This window comes from Mastomys coucha, unplaced genomic scaffold (assembly GCF_008632895.1).
Source record: "Mastomys coucha isolate ucsf_1 unplaced genomic scaffold, UCSF_Mcou_1 pScaffold16, whole genome shotgun sequence".
Taxonomy (NCBI): Eukaryota; Metazoa; Chordata; class Mammalia; order Rodentia; family Muridae; genus Mastomys; species Mastomys coucha.
Window position 1 is genome coordinate 52,012,179 of NW_022196898.1, and position 22,605 is coordinate 52,034,783.

The 22,605-nt window shown below is 38.1% G+C and overlaps 1 protein-coding gene across 3 annotated transcripts in view; it reads right to left on the reverse strand.

Moving 5' to 3' along the window:
* The window catches only part of Magi3 (membrane associated guanylate kinase, WW and PDZ domain containing 3), a 193,966-nt gene that overhangs the window by 28,189 nt on the left and 143,172 nt on the right, over nucleotides 1-22,605 (reverse strand). For all 3 annotated transcript variants that reach the window (XM_031375051.1, XM_031375050.1, XM_031375052.1), the window contains exons 8-14: nucleotides 17,699-17,793; nucleotides 15,567-15,755; nucleotides 12,287-12,892; nucleotides 10,561-10,592; nucleotides 8,132-8,288; nucleotides 5,265-5,356; nucleotides 2,422-2,614 (exon numbers count right to left, since the gene is read on the reverse strand). In XM_031375051.1, coding sequence (XP_031230911.1) covers nucleotides 2,422-2,614; nucleotides 5,265-5,356; nucleotides 8,132-8,288; nucleotides 10,561-10,592; nucleotides 12,287-12,892; nucleotides 15,567-15,755; nucleotides 17,699-17,793 — 1,364 coding nt within the window. The remainder of the gene's footprint in view (nucleotides 1-2,421; nucleotides 2,615-5,264; nucleotides 5,357-8,131; nucleotides 8,289-10,560; nucleotides 10,593-12,286; nucleotides 12,893-15,566; nucleotides 15,756-17,698; nucleotides 17,794-22,605) is intronic.

Below are 22,605 nucleotides of genomic sequence, written 5' to 3' on the forward strand. Positions count from 1 at the left end.
GACATTTGTAGCTCTTGTATCAAGTTTGAAGAAGAGGACTTTATAAGTTACTCTTTCTCTGAGATGAGCTTTTCCAAATTATCACAGATAATGAACCAGATTCTTACCTGCACCTATTGTCTGTGCCACCCTCCAAGCAGAACCACTATTCATTGAAATGCTGGTGAATGACTTTATGGATAGACCATCTTAATACACACACCATTTCTTAAATGAATGTAACCTGTTCTCTGTGGGCTAAGAATAAAGTCACTCACTCAAGTCAAATAGTTTTGACCATAGCAGGAAGTTTGTATCCAAAAATCGTGCCTACAATTCATTCCTCAGCAGCAGAACTGTCAACTCTCAGCTTAGCTATGATGGAGGTAAAATCCTTTGGTGATATGAGGGTCATTGAAATACAGCCTTATTACAATGAAATCCAATGTCTAAAAATTGTTCTTATTTTGGGCTTGTACCACAGTAAGAGCCAAGATTTTAAACTCTACTAAATACAAACAAACAAACAAACAAAAAGACTTTAAATATTTATGTTCATTTAAGAAAATACTAGTAGTGATGTATTATTTTGAAATATACAGTTAATATGTTTGGAGCTATTTAAAATTTATATTGAGAAAAAGTATGTATCTTCAGTATTGCTGTAGACAAGCATCTACATAAGACTGTTAAATTGATTGTTGTTTTATATCAAACAACTTTTATAATACTCATTTTTATTGTTATAATATTTTATAAATTTTAAGGAATATGAGAAAAAAAGATATTGTAGGGGGGGTCTCTGGGAGGAGTTGGGGTACAAAAGGGAAACAAGAATGTGATTTAATTTTATTTACTTAAAATATGTTTTTAAATGTTAACAAATTTAGATAAATTGACATCATGTAACTTTTCTCATCATAATGCAATAAAAGTTAAAAAAAAAAGAAGAGTTGTTTGTTGAGCCAGTGAGTTAGCTCACTTAACATGCATACAATCAATAAATAAGTAAATAAATAAAACTAAAATAAACAAAAGTTATTAATAAATGAATTATTAGAATTGCTTTATTTCTTTGACAGTTATAAAGTTTTAACAAAAGTAGATGATAGAAGTGGCACAGTAAATTTTATTTAAAATTAACTGTAATATAATTTAACTCAGGATTGATGATCACAGATGTCTGTGGAGGTGAATGCTCCCAGAACGCTGCCCCAATCCATCTGCTAGAGTGCTAGAGTGCTAGGTGACAATAAATAGATCAAAATCCATCTTTTCATAAGACTTAATTTCTTGTGCTACTAAACTACTAAACACACAACTCTAACTCTCTCTCTTTCTCTCTCTCTCTTTTTCTCTCTCTTTCTCTCTCTCTCCTCCTTCTCCATCTCCCTCCGTCCCTCCTTTCCTCCCCTACCTCAGCAAGAATTCACTTATAAAATCCTAAAAAGGAGGACAGATCTCTGTGTAGGTTAGCCTGGTCTACATAGTGAGTTCCAGGCCAGCCAGGGCTACCCTGCTTTAAAAAAAAAAAAAATCATCCTATTCACAAAGGTGTTGATAAGAAACTACAAGATCTGTTCATATTCTATTGTCATGGTTTACTTAGATGGTGGGCTCTGCAATTAAAAGTTTTAAACCTAGACCTAATATTTATTGCCTGTGAACTTTCTGTCAATGACTGTACATGATAATAATTACACTATTGAGTCTTGGGGTCCAAAGAAAATAAAAGATGCATCTGATAAATAATAAGTACCAAAAATATAAAATTATATTACACCAAAACTTGTTTTTTAGTACACATGCATCTGTATTAGCATGGGCACAAATGGAGACTTTGTATGTCAGGGTCTCTCACTAGGCCTGGAGCTCACTAACTAGGCTAGACTGGCTTGCCAGCATGCCCAGGGATCTCCTCTCTCTGCCTCCCCAGCAATAGGATTGTAAATCATGGCACCATGTTTTGCTTTTTATGGGGCTATGGAGATAACAAACACAGGTCCTCATGCCTATAAGGGTAAGAACTTTACTGGGTAAGTTATCTTTCCTGGCCCTATACCAAAATTTTCTAAAGAGAAACATTCTACTATTTGTGAATATTTGGGATTTCACCACAATTAAGCCTTTTGATATACGCAGGTAGGTGCTATCTTAATATGATAAAATAACTATTTATTTATATTAAAAAATTAAACTGATACTCCCATTTACAGTAATATATTGGTAAAATTGATTTATATGATAACTTAATGTAACAGACCAAAATTTATTTCTCCTTTGGAAATCTGTTTCTGGATCTTTTACACTACGAAGCTTTCTGCAATTGGCTCTGAAGTGTCCCAAAGCGTCAGCACATACATACAGTGCTGACTAGTGTAGAGCACCTTATAAAGCCGAGCAGTGGCTCCCTAACTTTCAGTGCTGACAGAGCTGGTGTACCTCCATAGAAGATCTTCCTCCTGACAGTCAACAGCACGTGGCCATTTCGAGCAGCAGTAGTCATTAAGTCCAAGACTTGCTTGTGTGATTTCCCTTTAACAGGAATCCCATCAATGCACATCAATTCATCAGCAGCACGGAGTCTACCGTCCTTTTCAGCTGCTCCCAGGGGAATGATGGCCCCAATATAGATCTGTAAGATAGCGCAATATAGACTGGTCTATACAGTTCACTAAGATCAACTGAAGAGTTGAAGACCTAATCTATGAAAAGGCATATTTCAGAAAGGTGGTATTTCAGAAAGTACACATTCTCTAAAGTGGTACTTCAAATACCCACACTCTAGATCCCCAGGGTAGAGTCTGAGGAAAACACAAAGTTGCTAAAGAACTTAAAAAGCACCCCTAACTTCTCTACCACTGCAATGTAACAAAACAAATAGACATGCTTAAAAAAAAAAAGCCAAAGAGAAACATGTTCTACACATCATTGTTTACAGCCACCAGGGTCATTCTTATGATTCTCCCATATATACCACAGTCAATAATACAAGTTTGGGCCATATAAGCAGGAAATTTTTCTTTTTTTTCTTTTGTTTTGTTTTTCGAGACAGGGTTTCTCTGTGTAACCCTGGCTATTCTGGAACTCACTCTGTAGACTCAAACTCAGAAATCCACCTGCCTCTGCCTCCCAAATGCTGGGATTAAAGGCGTGTGCCACTACTGCCGGGTAAGAATTATTTCTTGTTCCTAACATGTCAGAGGGCAAATGGAGGTTATGGGTCATTGTATGTGTCAGAGCCTCATGCCTGCTAGATCCAGTTCATTCTGTTCGCCAGCAATTAGAACCCTGTAATTTTATGGTACTTTTAGAACTACTAACCTTGATGTTTAGAAGAAAATGGTTGTTCACAAGTTATTGAAGAGAAATTCTTAAATTGCCTAAGTGAACACTGTAACTTAACTATCGATAAAATATAAAACAATAAAAAATTCATGTTATTAAAACTAAAATATCTGACATTTGCTCTGTGAACAGCAATGGGCCTTAAGCTCTATGTCTCCAATGATCAATGTCATTGTAAGCTATATTATTAATTAAAACATTTATATGCTATAAATATGATACAGCACTCAGGAATAGAAGGCTTTCATATTTAAAGGACTAAAATTTTAAGAGTAACAAAGCAGGGCATCTATAATATATATAACAAATATAAATGTTCTCTAGATAGTATTACTTCTCTGACATTCAACACTAAGGCAAAATATAAAACCAAAATTCACTGTGTTTGTTTTCTAAATTAATCCACATAAAATTGTGGACTTTAAATGCTTTATAAATATAACCCTTGCATCTTCTAGAATTTGAATTATTTTATATTTTGCTAATGCCAGAGCCAATAAGAAAACAACAGGAAAAGTGTTAAGCACTGTGCTAGTTTTCTATGGAGTCGTCCAAAGACTAGCTATGGTGGTAAGGCAGACCCTGGATTACGGATGGGGTTCTGAAATAAGGAAAATGCCTTAGACTGTCTAATAAAGGCAGACAGAATTAGTTCAAATAAGCTTTTTCTCTCATACTAGGAATGAAAATCAGAGCCCTGTGCCTGCTAGACACATACAGATCTATCACTGAGTTATAATTCTAGTTCCAGATAAGCTTTGTTCACTTACAAAGAACAGAAGAAAATTAATTGATGTTAAGCTTAGAGCTAAATATTCAGTTTTAAATGTATGATTTGTTTGTTTGTTTGTTTTGTTTGTTTGTTTTTCTAAGACAGGTTTCTCTCCATGGCTTGGCTGTCCTGGAAGTTGCTCTATAGACCAGGCTGGCCTAGAACCCAGAGATCTGTTAATGTATGGTTTTTAAGCTTATGCCACATTATGTTAATTTTAAGTCAATGACAGACATAGAAACATATTATTCATATCAGTAAAATTATTATTTTTGGGGGGGGGTGGTTCAAGACAGGGTTTCTCTGTGTAGCCCTGGCTGTCATAAAACTTACTCTGTAGACCAGGCTGGCCTCAAACTCAGAAATCGCCTGCCTCTGCCTCCCAAGTGCTGGGATTAAAGACGTGCACCACCACTGCCCAGCAATAAAATTATTTGTTAAAGAAAAAAGAAAACCCAGTAAGCTTGGGGCGGGGGGGAAGGAAACAAAACAAAAACTACCATTGCAGTGGTCTGATGAGCCATGTCTCACCAGGCCTAGTTTTCTGAACTCTTGGTCCCTAGTGATATCACTCTTCAGGAAAGTTCCAGAACCTGTGGATCTTTACAAGAGGAAGTGCATGCTGGGAGTGGGTTTTGAGAATGTAGATGGCAATGTGATCTTTCAGCATCCTGCTCTGGTGCCTGCTCCATGCCTTCCTGTCATTATAGACTCTCCCTTGGGAACCATATGCCAAACCAGTTCTTCTTTCTCGGTTGCCTTGATCAGGGTACCTTATTGCAGTAATAAAAAGTAACTAACACAACCTATATTCCACCAATTCTCCATTCAAGAATATTAACTAGGGCAGTGGGCTGGTGTGATGGTCACACATTTAATTCACATTTAATTCCAGAAAGGGAGGCAGTGGCAGGGTGATCTCTGTGACGCTGAGGCCAGCCTGGTCTACACAGGGAGTTCCAGGCCAGAGAGGCCACATAATGTCACACTGTCTCAAAAACCCAAGCCTCAAACCAAACCAAACCAAACCAAGCCAAGCCAAGCCAAGCCAAGCCAAGCCAAGCCAAGCCAAGCCAACCCAACCCAACCCAACCCAACCACCAAACCAAACACCAAACCAAAGCAACCAAGGCAGCACCATCATTACTCCACAGTGTGCACTCACAGACTGGTCAGGCCCGTCTCCTCCTAGCACCCTGAAGCCAAACCCTGATTCTTGCTTCCGAAGAAAGACATCCAGATCTTTGGTGTTTGGTGCTAAGGAAAATAAGAATATGTAAATATAATTTATTTTTAAAAGATTAAGATAAAGCTCAATATTTGGTAGAAAAATATTATAGAGCATTCAAAACCTTATAATCTCAGAACACCTGATAAATGAAAGCTTATGGAAATTCCTGTTTCAAAAGCTAAACAAAACTGTGTCAAGACAGATTAGATTACCATCCCCACTCCCAGCCTCTCAGTATTACACTGCCACTAACTTCTAATATTGTCCAGTCAATATGGCAACACTAACCTCAGAATTAGCCAACTGAAAGTGCAAATGATTTAGGTTAACATTTGAGCAAGGTACTTCAAATTCTAGGAAAAGAGAGCCCATAAAGTGCCTTATTTCTACTTGTAAGCAAATAGCTTTGTCTAAGAAAAACTATTTAATATGAGCTATTTACTTAACCTAAATGTGTATGTTAGTATTTTTAAAGAAAAAGAGAAATAGGTGTGTATCTCCTAATGATCCCATTTTCCAGGTGGGTAAACTAAGGGCCTGAATAACTCACCTGATGCCTTCCAATAACTAGTAGAACTAAAATTTAAACCCAACTTGACTCCCCAGATGCCAGGCCTGCCCCCACAATCTTGTCCCTAAGGAGCTAGATGCATTGAGAATATCTATTTAGAAAAGTCAATTTTATGTGTAAGATTCTGTCTCTAGGAAAATGTTAGCTTTATTCATAAGAAAGATAAACTTAGTAAGAAGAAAAATATAGAGAAACTGTCAAGAAACTACATAAAAAGCAAGTGAAATATGGTGTAGGGTAACTTCCTGGCAAGTCTTTGGAAGCAATCTCTTTGGATGAATACTTCCTACTAAAAATCATGGAACTTTAGGGTAGAGGTGGTTGGCTAAGTGGTGAAACGTGCCCAACAAGAGTGAGGAGCAAGGCTGTAGGATCAACTGCCAGCAGGAGCAACAACACAGCAAAACCCAGCAGATAAAGTACTGGAATTAGATGAGTCAGGCTCACAAGGTGGCTTTGTGGGTCCCTTGCTGTGACCCAGGGACAAGAAGTGGAAGGGTTGAAGGATATAACCAGCTTCATAGTTGTTCTCTGACCTCTACATCCACATGTGCCTGTGGCATGTATGCACTCATACATGTCATACACATATACACACACAGTAATAATAAACTAAATTTAAAAAAGGAATGGAAAAGAATGCATGAGTCAAACTCATTTGTTTTATAGTGGGCCCAAAGTCACTGCAGAGTTTATACCAATTTTAAGAATATATCAGACAATGAATGGACAGCCTGAAGAAAGGGGTTCTATACCTAGTTTAAATTATTGCTTTGCTAGGCTTGTAGCTGGTTTGGTCCTCTCCTTTCTGAATATGGCCGGCAGGTACTAAGATAAAGATGTGTAAAACTAGTTACATACACACAAAGTCAGTTACATATACTATTTCCACTTGTGTATTCCTTTTGCAATAAAGATACAACTCTATTTTTCCCAGTAATTTATTTCTTTAATTCACTTTACATCCCAATCACAGCTCCCACTCCCTCCTCTATTTATTAAAAACAAGTACATTTTTAAAAATCAAGCCTAAATAAACCTGAAACTTTACTTAGAAAAGATTTATCATCAGTAACTAAATTAGTGTAAAGTAGTACTTCTTAATTATATACTTTTTCTTCTCCTCCCAGTTGACTCCTTTAAGAAGTCTGCTGTGGTTTCTTCTTACATACCATCCTCCATCCACAAACATCTTTCTAACACATACAACTAGCACTATTTCCCTACAGCCAAGTGTATTCTGTGGTTCTTTTATTCACCCAGTTTCAGCTTCCTTTTCTGCTGTCCACGATCTGTTGCGCTCTTCCTCTGGCTTTCCTGCCAGTTGTAGCTACACTGCAGATCACAGGCCAAGGAAGCCAGTATACAGTACTCCTCCCTTTGTCTTCTTCATAACACCTCATCCTTGAAGGCTTATGTGTGCTTCCTGTATAAAGCACTGCCTGATGCTACGTACCTTCCATGCTGATAAGCTGGCCGTTTCCTCCTCTGCATCCCCAAGTATCCAGTGTATCTTTCTACCACTGTCCCTGCTAGGCTCTATGTACCTGTTCTGAACCCCATTCTCTGGGCTATGAGCCCAGCATATTTCCACTGTGACACTCTGCTTATGCTATATATGTTTATTCCATCACGTTATTTGTCTGCTCCATTTGGATTTAATAAAATTTCTACATGCATCATGTAGCAGATGTGCAGCTTGGTTTTCACAGGGGTCCTGAACAACTGGACTTGGGGTTATCCCAAAAGCTGTTGCCTGTATGTAGCAACAGACAGAATATGTACTTCTAGCTGGGCTGCCTTGTCTGGCCTCACTGGTAAAGGATGTGCCTAGCCTCACAGAGACTTGATGTGCCAGGGTGGAGGGATACCCAGGGGGACCCTTATGTGCTCAGAAGAGAAGGGACGGGGGATGAGAGGAAGGATTGTGAGAGGGATGTGAGAGGGATGTAAAGTGAATAAAAAAATTTTCTAGGTACATGTAATTATTTTTCTCTATATTGCAATTTACCTAACATGGTATCTAATGGACAGCTTGTACTTAATTCATGGTTTTGATGAAAAGGAATGAATATTGAACATATTTAGCAAAGGCTCAGAATCACATTAAAATGGGAATGAAGGAATAATATCTCAATATGCTTATAAAGGATGGGAGGCTTCCGACTTTAAGATAATGCAAATTGATCTTGTGTTACACACTCCCCTGAAATATTTCACAACTACTTACGTTTATCTTCATATAAAGTCTTAGATTTCAGGTAGACTTCTGAAGGATCCAATTTCGGGGATCCTGATCTGATTATGCTGGGCGGAAAAGGCATAGGCTGGGGAATAGGCTCATTTATAGTCTCCAAACTTCCTGAATTTTCCTTTGTATCTGTTTTCTAAAATGGAAATAAAAGGGCCTTACTTAGTATTTTAAAAATAAGATGGTTGGTTATTTTACAGGTTATTTGTGGGTGTTAACTAAGCAGAGTTGGATGCTACAACGTTACAGAAGACTGGCTGTATGTCCATGGACACACTTACACAGCCACCTCCATGTGGTTGAAACACAGGTAATTTACATTATTTACAGAGTTTATAATGATTCATAGGAGGGCTCTGGTTTTATGTTTAAGCAGTCATATGCTTCCCTTCACCACCAAGACACAAAGAGACTTGGGGATAAAGATAACTAAATATCAGCGAGCACCTCCTAGCCACTAACTTGAATTCCCAGTGACGATATTTGAGATAAGATTCTTTTTAAGAATTGGGATTGGGCTGGGCAGTGGTGGCACACACCTTTAATCCCAGCACTTGGGAGGCAGAGACAGGCGGATTTCTAAGTTCGAGGCCAGCCTGGTCTACAGAGTGAGTTCCAGGACAGTCAGGGCTATACAGAGAAACCCTGTCTCAAAAAACCAAAACCAAAACAAAAAAAAGGAATGGGGTTGGGAGTGTTATGCCTCCTGATGTATGACAAAACCTCTACTGGCCAATGCAAAACCATCTAGGAAAACACCCATTTTGGCCAGTCAGAAAAGGAAAAACAAAATACAAATATAACTTTCCCAAAGCAGTCAGGCAGTTATTTTTTTATTTACCACCATCATTACTGCTCTTACGGTTTGTGAGTGTGGGTGTGTAGACCGAGGTCAGAGGACTCCTTTCAGGAAGTCAGTTCTCTCCTTCCCCTATAGGCTCTTCAATCGAACTCAGGTGGTCAGGGTGACAGAGCAAGAACCTTTAATCACTGAGCTATCTTACTGGCTCCAAAGTGAATTCTTTAATAACAAATTTAAATACAAATTTCAAAAACTAGCCTAAAATGAGAGTTTGAGATCAGCTCTGCTCTCCTGAATTTTTATTGAGAGAAGAGTCACAGGCATATATAATAATGAGCACTGAGTAGAATCCAGGGACATCAGCTTATACGGAAGTACTAAAAGGTGAATCAATTCCAAGCATTGTGCCACAGAGAATCCCTCACTGACCTAGACTCAGTGAGATGGCAGCAAGGTGACTGAGCTACCTCTCCTTCCTCCATGTGTTCTAGGATTCTGTTAGCATCCCTAAAGGTCACCAGAGCCTTCCATCATTGTCTTCAGTGTCACCATGGCTACAGGGAACTTACTATGAAACAGGGAACTAAAATGTTTGCTAGAGGAAGGAGAGGAATGCAGAAAATACAGTGCAATCTTAACTGTCTGGACAGAAGAAACTTCTACTCATGTTGAACCAAATGGTACAGAGAGCCCATAAAAGAGCAGACCCTAAATGACAACCCCTCCAAGTCCCACCCTGCATGCTCTGATCCACTCAACACAAACTTTTGCAGACCTAGTATGTTGGAAGGGATGAACCTATTTAATATTATGTAGTCTTTCATTTAAAAACCTAAGACTTTTTATAGAAACCAGCTTTCTATTCCAATAGGACAAAGCATTAACTAAGCTGAGGTTTTAAGTATAATTGTCATTATATCCATGTAAGTACCCACAAATGTATGTTATGCCTGTAGAGTTTCTTCTACAATAATAATGCTACTTGACACAACCATTTTAATGTCTATTTTCTCTATATGAATCTTTAAGTAGGCTTTTCAGTTATTCAAAGGGATAACAAAGAAGACACAGTTTTAGATCCAATAGTCATATCACTTCATATAAGAAGATTCAGCTCAGAGGCAACAATTATTTAGGAAAGTTTTGCTTAGTTTTAAATTCAGGATCATCTAAGTCTGGGGATTTACAATCTCCATGAACTTATGATCAACTAGTATCTGGTCTCCTTGGACACCAGCAAGAAGATGTGCTAATGGCTTGCCATCTGTCCCCACAGTCAGCTACTTCTTCCCTGGCTCCTCTGTAACAAACTAAAAGGATGCTTATACAGGTTCTTCACGTGCCCACTTTATGACTTTGAGAGTAGGACCACTGGTAATCTGGGCCTCTAGTGCTCTTCCAGCAGCAAGCCTCAAGCAGTCTAGCACAGCCTTCAAAGGGAGTTAGTTTCCTACCAATGCCTGGGGTTTCTGATCTAAGTCTAGGGTAATATGCCTCTCTCTGATTTCTCACAGCCATTTTCATAGCAAGAAGCTGCTCTCCAGAAGAAAGGAGACAGCTTTTTCAGAGTGTGAGAAAAGCACTGGAGGACCATCACAGTACTCACCATTTTGGCAGTTTTAGTTGGTGAACAAGGACCTAAGATTAAAAACAAAACCAAAATTTAAAAACAGAAAATGTTCCTAGACCAAGCATTAATGATGTGTATGATAAAACTTCAATTCCATCTAGTATCAACTATGTGTCTGGCATTAAATATCTATTATCTTCAACTTCACAACATTCCTGAGGCATAAATGCTAGAACATTTAATAGTTGAGGTTCCTTAAATCACAGAAACTGTAAGCAGAGAGGCAAAAAATGACATCAACCCATATAAGATCAAAGCATGGCATCTGTGTTATACTTGTGAGAAAACTCTCAAGAACTCACAAAGATATTTCCTTTAAAGATCTGTTTATTTGTTTGTTTGTTTATTTGAGTGAGTGTGTGTATGTGTGTGAGTGCGCGCACGTGTGTGTGTGTGTGTGTGTGTACTCTAACTTTAGCTACTTCTTCTGGTTCCTCTGAAACAAACTAAAAGGATGTTTAAAAATGGTTTTCGCCAGGCAGTGGTGGTGCATGCCTTTAATCCCAGCACTTGGGAGGCGGAGGCAGGTAGATTTCTGAGTTCGAGGCCAGCCTGGTCTACAAAGTGAGTTCCAGGACAGCCAGGGCTACACAGAGAAACCCTGTCTCGAAAAACAACAAACAAAAAATGGTTTTCAATTACCCACTCTATGAGATGGAAGACAGGACTGTTAGTAATGTGCACATATGGAGGCCAGAAGAGGTTACTGGATGTCTTCCTTTATACACGCCACCTGTTCCCTTGAGGCAGAGTTAGGGTCTCTACCTGAACCCGAGGCTCACATTTTCTCAGGTAGGCTGGAAGTCAGAAAACCCCCATGATCCTTCCTTCTCCACCCCCTTCTGAGCTAGGGTTACAGGCATGCATGGGTTGCCTGGCTTGCCCATATCTGAACCCCACTGAACTACTTGTCAGCTCCATCACAAAGATGCTTTTTAACCTGACTCTGAGAATGCTGTACTATATATCACTTGGAGAAAATACCAAAAGGGGTCAAGAAATGAGAATAATGAAAACCTCTCCTAATATGTAAAGTAATTTTGTACCTCAAATATAAAAACTAAGAATCAGGGTAATATGGAAGAAGGCCTAAACACTAGTCACTCAATGGCATGGACTTAAGAAAGCCTATTGAAATACAACTTTGTAATTAGTCCTTAGATTCATAATGTCTAGGAAAAGTTCATGTCAGTTGATAACCTTGAAAAATGAAAAATTTCACATTTTTTCCACATAAGCACCATGAGGTTTAATTAACACTTACAGGTAGATCATAGAACTTAAGATACTGGTCAGTTTAACACCTCCCAGATGTTTTACGCATACACGAAAATGTTAGCATTTAAATCTTGAGTACAGAGTTCCCAATGAAACACCTCAGCTAAAAAGTCAATTTCTATTATTGTTATCTACAGAGAGAAGCAATTAAGAGTATGTATTTTATTTGATATAGCATAATACTTTCTCTAATCATTAAAATTATAAATCAAATTTAAAAAGACTATCATGGGGAATAAATTATATTCATAATGGACATGAATGAAACCACCAATAACCAACACACAGAGCTAATAAGTACACTGCTGTTGAAACATGCAGGCAGAGCCACAAGGACAATGCACACTGACTGCCAGGGAAATCTGCCTGGCCTGCAAGGGAGGGTGATGCTTGGAAGGGGAGTCAGTCTCGGGGTATTACTCACCTCCTCTTAAGATAAGCAGTGGAACATCTGCACCCACAGGGAACTGCTTTAGGACTTCTACGACTTGGAGATGTGTTAAATTCTGCACATTCTGATGGTAAATTTCTTTGATGATATCCCCTTTTTGAAGGCCTTGACACCACTGGCTATCCAATATCATTTTCACCTTCTGTCCAGTTGGGCTGTCAGCAATTGCAAACCCAAAGCCTTTGGGGCCTTTAATCAGAGGGATAGTCACTAGTTCAGGCTGGGAGCCGCCTGATGATGCCAGGGATGCTCTCTGCTCACTTGATTCAGACGGACCATTGGGACGATCACTGGCCAGAATTTGTCCTGATTTTCCATTCTGATCCAAAACCATTGCTCCCAGTTTAAAATCCTGAGTATTTATGCATGTCTCTCCCTTTGTTAAAGATTGTCCATTGATGACAGGGGTAGCAGCAACAATGTCCACAACAGGATCTTCACTGTCATCAGGAAGTGGATAACCGCGGCATAAAGTAAGGTTGACATACTGGTTGACAGGTACCAGTTGAAACATCTGGACAACATCTGCATGGGTGTGACCAAGGACACAGTTTCCATTGATGTCTACAATAACATCACCTGATAAAATATAATCATGTTAAAATATTAAAACCACCAAACAAGTTAATCTTTTTGCTGGGGGCAAGGGAAAAAACAAACTCTGAAACTACATTTGAATTCTGGAACTCTCTAATTGTTTGTAAGTGTTGAAAAGGGAGTTACAATACATGCATTTACTATGTTATGACTGTGCTCTAAAAATATATATACAAATATCTGCATCTTCTAAGATTTACTTTTAGGGGCTGGAGTGGTGGCTCAGCAGTTAAGAGCACTGGCTGGACACCAGAAGTCCTGAGTTCAATTCCCAGTACCCATGTGAGTATAGTTGACTCATGACCAACTATGAAATGATCTGATGCTCTCTTCTGGCATGCAGGTGTACATGCAATGAGGCACTCAAAAATGAACTTTAAAAAACAAAAAAAGACAAGATCCGGTGCACTCAGGTCATACCATCTGCAGACACCAAACCCTGACACTATGCCAGATGTCCTTGCAGACAGACGCCTGGTATGGCTGTCTTCTGAGAGGCTCTACCAGCACCTGACCAATACAGATGCAGATACTCATAGTCAACCATTGCACTGAACCTGGAGACCCCAATGGAAGAGCTAGGAGAAGGAATGAAGGAGCTGAAGGGGACTGCAACCCTATAACTAACCAGAACACCCAGAGCTCCCAGAGACTGAACCACCAACCAGAGTACACATGGAGGGACCCATGGTTCCAGCTGTGGAGACCTGATGCCCCCATAAAGGGGGATGCTAGAAGGGTTAGGGGGAGTGGGTGAATGGGTGGAGGAGCACCCTCATATAGGCAAAGGGAAGGAGGAAGAAGGGAGATGGGATGAGGGATTTGTAGAGGGGTAATTGGGAAGGGGGATATCATTTGAAATGTAAATGAATAACATGATTAATAAAAAATCAGACAGTGTACTCACATACATAAAATAAATATATTTAAAAACAGATTTGTTTTAATATTCTCATTTGCTTGTTCTGAGTGTGTGTTTGTGTCAATGTCTATGTCACGTGTGTGCAGTATGGACAGAAGACAGGACAGGGTGTTGGATTCCCTAAAGCTGGAGTTACAGGCAGTTCTCAGCTACTGGGAAGTGAGCAGCCTGGGCTGAAAGGCCACCAAGTGCTTTTAACCACTGAGACGTCTCCTAAATGTCAAATTATTAATTATCTTAACATCAAGTGCTATACCTGGGCAGTGGTGGTGCATGCCTTTAATCCCAGCACTTGGGAGGCATAGATAGGTAGATTTCTGAGTTCAAGGCCAGCCTGGTCTACAGAGTGAGTTCCAGGACAGCCAGGGCTACACAGAGAAACCCTGTCTTGAACCCTTTACCCACCCCTCCCCCCCCAAAAAACTAAAAAAAACCTAAAACAACAACAACAACAACAACAAACCATCAAGTGTTATAATCTCAAAATTCAAGACTATCACTTAAAAACCCTCCAAGGTTTTTGGAATTGTTAGTGTACTTTCTGAGCCATGAGTAAGTGGCTATTCAAAAGTCAGGAAAGTGTGGGTTTTTAGCACACACAAGAAAACTAGTTACTAGTATAAACATATTATTCTCAAATGACTCAAATTCATTCTAATTTTTAAAAAATAGGAAGATTAGAATGACATATCATCACCTATTTTACTTTAGGACCTTTTCTGTAGATTTTTTTGTTGTTGATGTTTGATTTCAAATAGCAAAAACAGCAGCAACAACAAAATCAAGACAAACAATGACTATATTTTTAAGATACTGGAAGGGAAGATTAATTAATTCTTATAAGATTTAATGTTGTCTTCCTCTTTTATAATACTATTCTCATTTAATAGAATCATTCCACAGAATTTCAACAGTTGGCAATTTTTTTAAGCAGCACTTTGACTTCTGAAATTAGTTACCCAACAACAAAATAAAATAAAATTTCATTATCTCATCTATTTGCTTTTATTTCACATAGTTATTTAAAAGGTTATTGACAAATAAAGGTGCTTTAATTTGTTCTTATTGTACTGAGACTTCAAAAAATCAGGACACATGGTGTTGAAATAATGTTATATAGTTGGGGCTGGAGAGATGGCTCAGCCCTTAAGAGTACTGGCTGCTCTTCCAAAAGAACCCAGGTTGAATTCCCAGAGCCCACATGGCAGTTCACAGCCATCTCTAACTCCACTCTCAGGAGATCTACTGCCTTCATCTGGTTTCTTTGGATCTCAAACACATACAGAAAACACATACATATATGCAGGCAAAATATCCATATAAATATAAAAATTCTTTTAAAGTACTCTATATCAAACAATCAAATAATCTGAGATGACTATCAAATAGTTTCTTATAAGCAAAGTATTATCTAAAAATTATACAAAACCAAATGTTAATAAAAAATGTTTTCCCTAACAGTTTCTTATTATAAAAACTACCAGCCTTCAAACTAGCAATGTATTTAATTTGGGGATAAACTATTTTAATACAGGAATCTGAAGTTTCAATGATATAGCTTATTCTCCCCCCATCTCTCTGTCTCTCTGTCTCTCTCTCTGTCTCTCTTTCTGTCTCTCTCTCTCTCTCTCTCTCTCACACACACACACACACACACACACACACACACCTCTTTGCTCTAATTTTGATAAGAGTGTATCACTACTCTTCTAGTAATTATGACAACCTTTTTACCTGGTGCAATTTTCCCATCCTGAGCGGCAGGACCATCTTTGAGCACATTTTTTACTTGTAGAAATTCATCAGGCCTATCTCCACCAATAATGGTAAAACCAAAGCCCATTGTGCTTTTTTTCAGTGATGCTCGAACAAGGACACCTTTAAGTTGGGATGGGTCCCGAGTAAAGTGTGCTCTTTCCACATCTGGGTCAAAATAAGAATCAGATTTACAAATAAAAATTACACTGAATAAACTGCATACAGTCAATCTTTAATATGTTTGTATAACCTAAGTAAAAATAACAACAATAAAAAAAAAAAACCCTAAAGGAAAGGAAATCTCAGAAACTCTGAAGGTACAAAACAGTTAGAATTTAAGTTAACAAACTAAACCCTTGGGGGGCAGGGAGGGAAGTATTTGTCAATAATATCTTTGTAAGATTTCCTGTCACCCATTTCCTCTCTGCTTCACTACCATCTCTGTACTTTCCCTCACCAGCCTGCACTACAGTAGCCTCCCTCCACTCAGCTTTGCTTTCTGTAGCTTCAGTTATTTATAGTCTGAAAATATTAAATGGAAGTAAACTACGAAGTTTACACTGTATGCTACTCCGAGAGGCGTGGTGAAATCTTGTGCTATCTTGGTTCATACTGTCTGGTACACAAATTGTCCTTTCATCCAGGAATCTCTTCCGTAAATACTACCATTTGGCAGCTGCTTAGTAGCCATGTGGTTTTCAGATCAACTCTTGTGGCATCACAGTACCTATATCCACGTAAACCTGTTTTACTTAAAGATAGCACCACAGCACAAGAGTAGTGGGATTCGGAAGTATCAAACAGAAATTGTAAAGACTTGCCACTAAGTGAAAAGGTGAGGGGCTAGAGCGAGATGGCTCGGTGGTTAAGAGCACTGGGTACTCTTGCAGGGGTCCTGGGTTTTCTTGCCACCACCCACATGGTGGCTCACAGTGTCTGTAACTCCAGTTCTAGAGGTTAAATTTATCAGAAGTATGTATACACAGGAAAAACAGTTTATGTAAGGCTTAATGCTCTATACGACTTTAGGCATCTACTAGTAGTCTTGGAATGTACTCTCATCAGATAAAAGGTGACTCCATATTCATTTATCATGATGAAAGTTATCCTTTATGATTACCACATAACAATTCCTACTATAAGCACTTTATATCGATTTATACATACATAAACATAAAAGTACCCACCTCCTGAGATACCTTCAATGTCCTGAGATACCTTCGAGAGGAGGGTATCTCCAGAGGAGGGTATTATTCTTATCCATAGATGAGAAAGCAGTGACATAAAGATTTTAGGGAACTTAATCAAGGTTCCACTGTGAGATTCATGCCTGCTCTTTAGCCAGCACATTTAACCACTATTCTAAATGACGTGTCTCGTTGCATATTATCACCATTATCTACCAGACTATGAATTCCTGAGAACAGGGAATGGCTTAATCAGAAACACTTTTGAACATATAGTGACTAGTGAAGCATGGGATGTATCAGAAGTGCCCCCAAATACCTATTAAACTGAACATATCTACTATACTACATGTAAAGCTTAAGGAAGGCACCTATCCTTTGAAGAGAAACTAGAAGAAAGAACTATATTTCTCACAGACAAAAGAAGTGGGTCATACTGTATCTACAACATAAGCAGAGATGCTTGGCTATAATGAGACCCAAAAGAAAGGACGGAGATAAGGGAGCATAATACCAATAACATAGGGACATCGTCTGGTAGATTTACTTAGCACTGATTATTATTGGCTGGTGGAGAATCCTGAAGATTAAATCTACAAATCTGACTTAAGTAGTTAGTTCAGAAGCGATCAAGATTTATAGGGCTAACACTGAGCCTGCTTCAAACTCAAAGGAACAATTCAATCTTTAAAATCAAACCTCAAATTCATACAATTTCCTATTTGTTTTATTTATTTAGTCATGACAAATATATTATATTCTCACAATGCTCAGATTATTTTGTATAAAAGATTATATCTTTTACAGAGGTAAAAGTTCTTTGTTGAACTTCGAAGATTTAGCAATAAAAGGTTCAAATTTATTTTCATTAACTCACCATAAATATTTCACATTTTATTAAAATGAACAAATAAGTTCTACCTGTTTTTGCAGAATGAATTTCAGACTGTCCTATCTGCTTTTTTCTTTTGGCTTCCTCCACTGGATTTTCAAACTGAGTTTTCTGGTTGAGGTGACTGTAAAATATAGAAAAATGTGCAGTTCAGGTTTAGATGAAAGAGCTCTATTTCTTTTCCTAAGTAAAGCGTGGTGCTACTCCATCATGAAGGCTAAGGAGCATGTTTCTTTAGGAATGGAGCACAGAAAGGCTGTGAAAGAGACCAGAGGTCAAAGGCGCTGAAGTATGTTAGTACTTCTCCACAAACCCACCAATGCAACAACAGTACAGCAGAAGTTATCTTCCTGCGGCAATCACAAGTACTGGTCGCTAACTTTTTTTAAGGCAATTAACAACAGGAGAATCTGTAAGTTTCTTCAGAATAAATCGAGCTAGCAAGCTACTCTTGAGAATATCAGAATGTAAAGTCTCTAGAGCATTACCTCAGTACATGACTTCATTACCTTTCTACAGATTTGCCCACGTGAATTCATCACCACTGAAGAAAAAGACTTTTTTCTCATATTATAGAACAACTCTGGTTTTACACTTTAATTTCTTCACAATTGCATAGCAAATCAGTTAAATAAATGAAACATAAATTTAGTGGGCCTTCGTGACTGAGTACATTCACAACTGACTCTTTGAAAGCTTAGAATTCTGGAGGAAAGTAGAAAAATGAAGTGAGCCTTGGGGCAGGTGATTACCCAGCAGGCTTCAGTAATCTACAGGATCTCCACGTGTTACACAGGACTGTAGCACTGATATGATGGCAAGCCACTTAAATGATAGTAACTTAAAACTGTGTTGTGGCAAAAGAATAAAAACTAAAAATGATGTTTTAAACCACTATGAGGCATAATTCAGAGGCTAACATGATCATATTCTACCATGTAACAGTGCAAAGATATTTTAGCCAAATGATGTTTTCCACTAAAATCTGCTTTAACAAGAAATGGAATTACCAAACACCAAACTATTAGAATTTTAGGATGTGACTATCTTTATATAGATCAATTATTATACAATCTATATCTATATAAACAGGGACACAAATAATGTTTCCTTTGCTTCATGTGCTATTAATGGCAAAAATAAGGAAAGGAAGGACAAGCAACTGTTATAGCCAAGGATGTTACTCTGTTTTGTCCTTTGGATATTATGTGTCTAGTGTGGGTCACATGTATGCTGGTGCCCTTGGAGAACAGATGAGAGCACTAGATCACATGGAGCTTGGGTTACAGGTAGCTGTGACCTGCTAGGGTCGTCTGGTAGAGCAGTTCATGCTCTTAACTCATGAACCATTGTTCTAGCCCCGCTCTAGTACATCTTAACTTTCAACAGATGAAAATCTTAGTATTCTTAAGACAACCCCTAAAGATCCATACTTAGAAGGAAATAACCCTGTGTAGGAAGAGCTCTGCTGCCTTTTAGACCATTAGCTACAATGACTCATTTTGCCACCCTGGGCTTAAAACAAAAACAAAATAGTAATTTGTATTTCTATCTTTTGTGATGTGTACAAGATGAGAGTAGAGACATGCAAGTGAAAGTTCTTAGATAAAAGAATGTAAGATTTAATAGAGGAGGGGGGAGGGAACAGGGGTTTGTTCTTGTTGTTTTTTGTTTGGGGGGAAATTGGGAAAGGAGAGATATTATATTACATGTAAATAAAGAGAATATCTAATAAAAAATTTAGTAGAAAAAAAGATTTAATGGAGGAATCCATTGCATCTACTACATTAGACAATACTAAAAAGCTACCCTCCATATAGAATGACCAGTGATGTACCCTTTACTTTGTTATTTATAAGCACATACTAAGATGTATGCATTTATTTGTCTAGCCTCTAAGCAAAGAATTTCATGAGTATGGGAGGAGGATATTATAGATCGTCAGTAAAAAGTTCAGAATGCAGCTAAATAAGCATGATTAAATACCTAATATATAACTTGCAATGTAATCTGCATTACAACTTTGTGTTTAATACCTAGATTTTAAAATTTGATCTCAACAAATTCATGAAGATATGAAATCAGACATATCTTGATTGTTGCCTAAGGGTATTAACAATTCTTAATGCAATATAACTAAGACAATAGTTCTCAATATGAAAATGTTTCTTGTCTACTGAGGTAGCTCAATTGGTGAAGGTGCTTGCTGCTGATCCCAGGGACTAACATGGTGGAAGAAGAGAGTAGTCTATTGTGAATTGTTATTTAACCTTTTAAGCATGCTGTGGCTTTGTTTTTTTTCATGAAAATTTTTAAAATGAAATATTTCTATAGGAGGCCTGCCATTAAATTTTAGAACAATTTTCTTTTTAAAAAGATCCATTTCAGAATCTCATCTTCTAAAACAAATACTCACCCACCCCCCACCTGGCCCCCCAAAAAGACCGAAAAACCACCACTGCAGCTAGTGTTACTACTACAAGATTCCTGCCAAAAGTAATCATGGTGCCATCTGGTCTGACAATCTAAGAGAACCAAAGAATAGCCATTCAAGTAACAGCTCTTTCTCTCCAGCAGTAAACTCACTGCAGATTACCACAGCTGAAATTCAAAACCCAGTTAATCTGGGAGTGAAGCCACACTTGGTAGCACAGCTGATTCCACCTAATGTGCATCTTGAGTACAGTCTGTTCTTCTAAAGCTAATGCATTTTCTTCCTGTAAATGAGCTTGTTAGGAGAGCAGTTGTACGCTGTCACTTGTACCTTACTTAGCTGGTTTCACACACCTCTATGACAACGTGGAGTGGGTCATTTCAGGGTGTGCCTTAAAGCTGCTTTAGTGCTGTATCCTTGCTTAATGGAAATAAGGTCATTCAGCTAGAGATTTTATAACAGGCAAATGACTTTCACCTCTTGACCACATATTCAAATTCACTTAGAATGGAAAATAATGAGAGTCATTGTCTCAGAAATGCTCAGCAGTGTCCCTGGCAGATAATAGTTGATTGAAGCCCAGTTTAAACAGGCTAAACTGCAAGGGGAAGAAAAAACCCACACAGCCCTTTCAGTCAGCCTCCAAATCTGCCTCTGACTTGAAAAACAACAAAACCAGTTTTCTTTCAACTACACATGCCTCAGGGAAAATAAAAATACCAGAAGAGCTGCTGAGTACTTTGCATATCACACTACAATTAGCAAAGTATTAAACAACACAATAGAAACAAAATTAGTAAAGATTTTCAAAGGAAGCAAAACATTGGAATCGAAGTGGCACATTAAATACCCACAGATAACTCAGTTCTTTTCAATACACACTGGCTTTTAAGAAGTCACTTCAAGCATCTCAGAGATGCAGTAACTACCTAGGTAGTAAGTACCTACCTATTACAGACCACAACGGGCATCAAAGATATTCACTACAGGTAGGGATAATTACCAGGAAATGGCATTGGTTTACAACTAATAGTATTGACAATCATAAAATTAGAAGTTTTTTTTAACTTCTTATTTTTCCAGGTGATAGTATCACTACTTTGCTTTTGCAAATAAGGTCATTAATGTCAGCTCTTATTCTTGTATCCTAATTACCTACTGAGATACACTTGGCTAATGAAGAAGCCATTGAAAGTTTAACTGTGTTCTCTGAAAAATGTGCCTTGAGCTTTTTAACTCTCAAGTATTAGTTAAATAAGGTTGTTTTCTTTTCCCTAACAAAATCTCAATTGTTTGATTTTAATAAAATAGAGATTCAGAACATAGACACTGGGGTGAAGGCAGAGAAAGCACCTAGCTGACCTTCTTCCTCTGCAGGCACCCGGAATGAATCCCCTCTCTCACACGCTCTCAAAGCCTCCTTTAAATGCAATGTCCCTCCCTTCCTCTTCCTGTGGCCTCTCTGTCCATCCTCCTAAAGCCCTTGTGCTCTCTGTGGTTTTCTTTCTCATAACCAGTGAGCCTATGTTCACTGGTTGCTTGCTCTGCCTTTTGACCTATGGTTGACTTTATTTAATCCTGTTTGCAATATTCAAGCTGAAAGTTCTTAGACTAAAGGTGTGGACTAAGGCTGAGCCACACTACAACTAAAAACATTTTTTTCCAGGAAATAACACAATCTCGGGGTTTACAGTGTGTAGCATAAGGTAAATGCACTTTTATTTATAGAGCTTCCTTATGGTTGGGAGAAAATAGAAGACCCCCATTCCTCCAAATTTCCAGGTACCATTGAAGTTTTTCTTGTTTTTGTTTTTTTTCACAACAGGGTTTCTCTGTGTTGCTTTGGCTGTCCTAGAACTCACTCTGTAGATCAGGCTGGCCTCAAACTCTGAAATCTGCCTGTCTCTGCCTCCCAAGTGCTAGGATTAAAGGGGTGCACCACCACTGCCCGGCTAACATTGAAGTTTTTAATATAAAATTTCCTGTATCAACAATTAAGGTTAAAATCACATCTGCAGCATCCAAAAAGTAGGCAATTCTGGTGGTCTCAACAATGTAGCAATCAGATAAGGGGGAAAGAAAGCTCAGAAGTGAAGATGGCCACTGACAACTGAGTGCTGTTCCTATCTGTTATATATAGTTCCTATCTGTTTATACAGTTCCTTTCTGTTATATACAGTTCCTGTCTCTTTACACAGTTCCTTTCTATTTATACAGTTCCTATCTGTTTTACAGTTCCTGTCTGTTTATACAGTTCCTGTCTGTTATATACAATTCCTGTCTGTTATATATATAGTTCCTATCTGTTTACACAGTTCCTGTCTGTTTATATAGTTCCTGTTGTTATATACAGTTCCTATCTGTTTATACAGTTCCTTTCTGTTTATACACTTCCTGTTATATATAGTTCCTATCTGTTTATACATAGTTCCTATCTGTTTATACAGTTCCTGTCTGTTATATACAGTTCCTGTCTGTTTATACAGTTCCTGTCTGTTATAT